At 38.8% G+C, this 6,256-nt stretch overlaps 1 protein-coding gene across 3 annotated transcripts; it reads left to right on the top strand.

Annotated features, from left to right (window-relative positions):
• On the top strand, positions 1–4,235 carry LOC117622114. 3 transcript variants are annotated; one of them, XM_034352662.1, is made up of 8 exons: positions 1–377; positions 674–822; positions 920–1,053; positions 1,471–1,654; positions 1,809–1,952; positions 2,319–2,924; positions 3,101–3,277; positions 3,708–4,235. In XM_034352662.1, exons 1-8 carry the CDS (start codon positions 203–205, stop codon positions 3,882–3,884), a joined length of 1,746 nt encoding a protein of 581 aa, XP_034208553.1. In that variant the 5' UTR covers positions 1–202; the 3' UTR covers positions 3,885–4,235. The 3 variants fall into 3 exon arrangements, with proteins under 3 accessions (XP_034208553.1, XP_034208555.1, XP_034208554.1); XM_034352664.1 differs by lacking the exon at positions 1–377 and adding an exon at positions 385–551; XM_034352663.1 differs by lacking the exon at positions 1–377 and adding an exon at positions 385–564.
• Positions 4,236–6,256: the final 2,021 nt, after the last annotated feature.

The raw sequence follows: 6,256 nt of genomic DNA, 5'->3' as shown, positions 1-6,256 counted from the left end.
GGGGTGGGTCGGGGAACCCATTCCCCAACGAAGGTGGGGATGAGAAATCCCCGATATGAATATTACGGATATGAAGGCGGGAATGGGAAAAAAAGCTTAAAGGGAATGGGGATGGGAATGCCATACCCACCCCCGATTTGACCCATTACCACCCCTAGTTGTTGGGGCAAATTAGACAAAAAATTGGGTGTCGGGTGTCCAAATGTCGCTATTGGGTGTGTATAGAGTGGTTTCGGGTAAGGCCCAGATCCGCGGCATTTATGAAGACATTGGCCCTCTCCGTCGTCTCTGGAAGATTTCAAAATTTTCGAATTTCCCGCCAAATCATTTTATTATGGCTGAGCAACACCACCCGCTTCGCCGTACCCAATCTCACGGTGAAACTCCCCCCCCTCTCTCTCTCTCTCTCTCTCTCTCTCTCTCTCTCTCTCTCTCTCTCCAAAACCCTTACTAAGCTCGATTCGAAGCATATTCTGTAAGATTAGGCCATTAGGGTTGCTCTGAAGTTTCCTGATCTAGCAAATTTTAAATGTTTATTTAATTTTCTCTTTGTGCGTTAACAGAGTAAGATTTTAATATTTTATTTATTGCATTTGTATATACCCATCGATTTGGTTCGTGGAATCTTTGATTTTACAAAGATCCAATTGCTAAAGTGTTCGTATATTTGCAGAGGCTATGGGGTCTCCAATTCAAGGCATGGAATCGGTGATCGCAACCGTGAGTGGGTACCACGGCTCGGACCGCTTCAACCTTATCAAGCTCATATCTCATGCCGGCGCAAGCTATGTCGGTGCGCTGTCCCGATCCACCACTCACTTGGTTGGTTTGAGAACCCATTTTTATGTATTATCTGTTCTAATTAGGCAAAGTGATTAAATTTGTTTTCATGGGTGCGTTGTTTGGATGGGGTGATTAGGTGTGTTGGAAGTTCGAAGGAAAGAAATACGAACTGGCTCACAAGTTCAATACGATAGTTCTCAACCATCGGTGGATTGAGGATTGCATAAAGCAAGGAAAACGAGTTCCTGAGCGTCCTTATATTCTGCAATGGTATGCCTAAATTGCTTAGTTTCCCATTTCTTTACAAAATGGTGTTTTAGATTACATCTGGGTTGTTAGTATTTTCCAGTTTAAAATGCAAAAATGACTGCTTTTTTCCGAATTGAGACTCTAAATTGCCTACATCATTCGCCGGCTGTTCACTCCATTGATTTTACTTAACTTTACTTAAGATTAAAGATGCTAGCTTCAGCGAGCTAATTAGGTGCCATATTCCTTGGTTTAGGATCTAAGTTTTTAGCAATAACCAATAAGTGATTTGATAGGGGATATAGATGTTAGCATAAGTGAGCTGTTACTTCCAGATTACTAGTTTAATCTTGCTGCTGCTGCTTAATTTGTGTGTTTTACTTGCAAAATAAATTTGTGATCAGGGATTGATGCCTTTTGGGTTTCAATTCTTTGCAGTGGACAGGAAGTCGGACCCTTATTGCTAGAACCTCCACCTGTTGCTAAGGTGGGTGTCTCGACTAGGAACTGGAATGTGCTTTCTGACACATCAAATGTTTGTGATGACTCTGAACAAATTATCGAGTTGGGGTGTGGAGCTTCTCGCCGTTCTGTTTTGACTGATTCATGTCTTTTAAACGAGGTGGCTTCCGTAAAAATCTATCTTCTACAACTAATTTCATTGTGCATGTTTTCTGTAGAATTCCTTCGTTGAAGCATTTCTGTATGTCTCATTTCGGCAGGCTTGTTTGGTTCAGAATGATCTGATAATACTTATTCATGTGAATTTACTGTAGGATTTGTTTCCTGAATTTAAAGAAAACAACAGTTCTCTTAAGTCAAAGCAGAAACATGTTAGAAGGAATTCAAAGCAAGAACTGCGATCATGTAGCAGACCCTGTTTTCAAGATCCTCCTTTAACTAGATCACTTAGAATGGAGGTAATAAATTCAACTAATTTTATGCGCTCTCTTATTTATGCATCTTTTTTTTTTTTTTTCCGTTCTTCTTTTGCCTCTGGTGGTCTTCTCTTGTATATTGTTTGTGGACTTGGGTTGCGACCCTTATAAGCTTTTTTGCGTTTCTTTTTAATGGATAAGTGTTTATGTAATTGTCAAGCAAAAGAAGTTTATGGAATTAAGCTTCATATTTCTACGAAATGTTCTATAAGGCCTGATAGCTCTATGATTAAGTAACAATGAATGTATGGCCTTCAATTTTCAATATCAGATAATTAAGATTAATCACTACCATTATGCAATCTTAACACCCTTTTTCCTTTTTCTTTTCTTTTTCTTGGTGCGAAGCTTCAAGAGTCTTCCACATATTTGGCAAGAGCTAAAAGAGATATTTCCAGTGGAAATGGAAGCAGCATGGCTGAAACTTCACGAAAAGGAAGAAGACTTGCAAAAAGGAATATCGGTAGAGATATGAAAGAATCAGCACGCTCAGACTCTGATCAAGAGTGCCACCCAATCAGATTTCAGAATATGCATAAGGACGTTGTCACAGTCCTTTCTGACGATTCAGGTGAAGAAAGAAATGGTAATATATTGGGAACTGAAGGAAAAACTGACAATGGTTTGCATATCCGAAGACGAATCAGAAATCGGGGTCTGAAAGGTGTTCTGGAGGTTGATGAGAATCACCTATCTCCTTCCAAGGATCCAAATATATATGTTGGGGATGCACCAACTTCTCTGGAGGGAACTCCACAAGATGGATGCTTTGAAGTTGAGAACTCGAAAGAGGAATTCAAAAACAGGTTTGGGACTGAAGATACCACCAGAATTCCTCCTTCGATGGAGTTATCATGTGTAATATGCTGGACAGAATTTAGTTCAACCAGAGGAATTTTGCCATGTGGTCATCGGTTCTGTTATTCATGCATTGAAAGCTGGGCTGGTCATATGGTAAAAAAATTATGCTCTCCTTCACTTTATAATTGTATAGTTTGTTGTGCAAGCTTTTTAAATTTCCACAGCGTTTACTTAAATTCTGAAACAAATTTTCATTCTGGTTCCAATCGTTGTTGACCGTCTAAGGGTACACAATTCACAATTCATATTGGGTGATGGTTTACATGTAGGGTTCGAAGAGCAAGAATTCAACATGCCCTTTATGCAAGGCTAGTTTTACAAGCATTACCAAGGTTGATGATGCTGACATGATTGATCAGAAAATATACTCCCAAACCATTCCATCAGCCCCAAAAATGGACATACCAGTTCCTACTTACCGAGGAATACCCAATTTTGGTGCTCAGGTATGCAAACTCCCCTTGTTGTTAGATTTGGCGTTAGATCTCATCTGAGTGTTGGTAAGCTTGGTGCTAGGTAAACTTCGTTTTAAACCTCTCTTGGTATATCATTTGGCAATATGTCGGTAGGGAAATCTTTTCTGTGTGACATCTAACTCCTGCTTCATGACTGCTTACTTTTGTTAGGAGTTGAGTGTATTAGTTGTCTTTCCAATTGAAAAAATCAGTAATCTGCGGTATTAGCTAAACACTCCTGTGCTGTTATATTAAGTATAGGATTGCTGATTAAATTCTTTTGCTGTTTAACCTAATACTTATGTGCTATTATATTAAGTACAGGATATTGAAGGTTGTATGATTTTAAAATCTTTTGCTGTTTTGGTAGTCTCTGTGGCTAATTGTTCTTTTTCTTTTATTGCCCTCTTGGGTTAAACAGTCCCCATCAGGAACTGTTTGTGTTGCATGTAGTGGTCGGGAACCTGAAGAACTTCTGGTCGCTTGCAATCTCTGCCACAGCCGGTGCATCCATTCCTACTGCCTGGACCCTCCCTTATTTCCATGGACGTGCATTCACTGCAAGGATCTCCGACTGGTCTACCTTCTCAACCATTGATGTACATCGCCGAAAAACATCAAGAATGCCTCAATCCTTCATAGAGTAATGGAAATGCTGATATCGTGTTTGTACCAAGTATCTTCAAGGGGTTAAGAAGTCATGAGCACTGGCAATGAATGCGGTCCTTTAGCTCTACCATTCTTAATAGTCCGTACTCTCTTGCAGAAAGCTGGTATTATCTTCTCAAGCTTGAGATGAAACCAAGGCATTTTGATCAACAAATGTTTCTAAATATATCTTAGATCTGATTGTCCAGATTGTGTTTTAATGCAGACAAATTCTTATAACATTTGAAACTGTTTTTGATTTCACATATAAATATAATTTCATTTGAGGAAGGTTGGTCAATTCCTATTACTTGTTTTCGTCTATTTTTGCAATAGTATTTCGTTATATATTCAAAATATTTTTTCATGTATTCTGCTCTTCTTTTCGACCATTTCTTACGTCACTCTCGTATCCCTTTCTCTGCTAGCTCTTTTATAATCAAATTCACGCTAATAATTGACCTTTGGCTTTTCAATATCTATAAAGTATCAGGCCTATAGGTAGTAAAAAACGGAAGAAGTATGAATAAAATACGTACGTATTTTATTTGATAAATTTTTTGTAAAATACAAATGAAAAGTTTGGCCACTCCATAATATTTAATAAATATTATTTTTATTCAATAATATGTGAAAAAATATATGTATAATATGTGAATTTTTTACGTATGATTGAAGATTTTATAAATATACATGTATTAAACATGAAGAATACTATGTATGTGTATAATGTGTATTTTACATTTGATTTTTAAAAATGTTTATTTTATCGAGTCTTTGAGATATGTACGAAAACCGGAAATGTTTTAAAAAATACGTATGTACATATATAAAACGAATATTAAACGGGAATTTGGTAACTAATAAATCACAATATTTCGTAACATTTTTCTCATATAGAATGATTGATACTAAAACCAAATAACGATAACAAACTTAATGAAACATTTTCTAGAGTGCTTTCTATCACTTTCTTCTGTTTTCTATCACTTTATCCATTTATATTGATTCGTGGTCCTATGACTCATTCGTTCACCCTTTTGCGAAAAAAGAAGAAGATAAAAAACCCTTTTTGAAACCTTTTTCAGTGTAATATGTGGACAACCTTAGTCCTAAATGTAGTGGAAAATGAATGTGGAGTTGCTTTTCAGGAAGTAATAATGTAAGCCTTTGAAATGATGAGTGAACTTTCTGTCTCTTGCCTTCTGTCCTCCATATATCTCATTCTATGACCTAATTTTATTGCGTTAATCTTAATGACTTCGATCAAATGGAACATTTGCTAATACACAATAGAGCTTTTTATACAGATGATGTATGTGTTTATTTATCTTGATGAGGTGGAATGACATGGGATTTCTTCCGCATTAGGTCGGAAAGTAGTAGAAGATGCATGAAAACAAAAATGCATGACGACAACCGAAGGGAATTGCTTAATTTCCAAATTTTAACCACGTTTCATATTTTATGTCCACACACTAAAGTTGAGAGGGGATAAGAAAACGGTGCAAATATATGTATTCACATGGGTTCTTGCTTCTTTTTGCATCTTTGTGCTATTTGGGATTTCATTACAGTTTCAAATTCTATGCTTCAAAGGATCCAGAAGCTTGGGCAAGAAAGAAAGTAGTTTTGGGCTGTTGATGCGAAAAAGTGGTTTATCCACGTGGCTCGCCCAACTTAGTGATATGATGTCTTCGGAAGGGAGTTAGTCTTCGGAAGATCGAGGTCCTGCAAAAGGACACGCTCGGTAAGACCTTGGGGTACCGGTGTGGTACCGGCCGAAGGCTCTCCGATGCTTAAGTAAGTATGAATTTAGTAAAGATTAGACTACAGATCAAGCGGTAGCGTACCGTTTTGTGATTCTGTCCCCCTTTTTGGGAATAGGGTTATCCTTATATAGGCCTTGGGAGGCGTGCTTATATCCATTTTTCCGATGTGGGACTGCAGGGGCTGATCGTGAGCATGACACGTGTCCCAGGTCAAAAGTAGCAAGATGTATAGGATTCGGTAGGGTACATGCCGAAGGGCGGGCAATGGTGCTGACTCCGACCACGCGTTAGGCGGTCATTGGTCGTTAAATTATGGTATAAACAGTAGTCCCCCAAGTTCTCTGCCGAAGGTTCTTTGGAAGGGAATTTGGTTCTCAGTAGGCGATTCGTAGGTGCCCTGCCGTTCGGCAAGTTCGTTTGGGGGAGGTCCCCCTGGGACCCGATGGGTCGCCGATGCTCAGAGGGGAGAGGGCAGAGATGCCTCGTTTCCTGCGCCTGGCGTGTGGAGGCGCTTCGTCTTCTGCGCCGGGCGTGCAGAGACGCTTCGTCT

Source organism: Prunus dulcis, chromosome 3 (assembly GCF_902201215.1).
Source record: "Prunus dulcis chromosome 3, ALMONDv2, whole genome shotgun sequence".
NCBI lineage: Eukaryota > Viridiplantae > Streptophyta > Magnoliopsida > Rosales > Rosaceae > Prunus > Prunus dulcis.
Note: the sequence above shows the minus strand (reverse complement) of the source record. Positions and strands in the feature narration are given on the sequence as shown.

What these genes read in the sequence shown, in the direction of transcription:
- LOC117622114 (XM_034352662.1), top strand. Translation starts at nt 203, where the DNA reads ATGTCGCTATTGGGTGTGTATAGAGTGGTTTCGGGTAAGGCCCAGATC. An exon ending in CTAGATCACTTAGAATGGAG is followed by an intron (nt 1,953 to 2,318) that starts GTAATAAATTCA and finishes CTTGGTGCGAAG; the next exon opens with CTTCAAGAGTCTTCCACATA. An exon ending in TACCCAATTTTGGTGCTCAG is followed by an intron (nt 3,278 to 3,707) that starts GTATGCAAACTC and finishes TGGGTTAAACAG; the next exon opens with TCCCCATCAGGAACTGTTTG.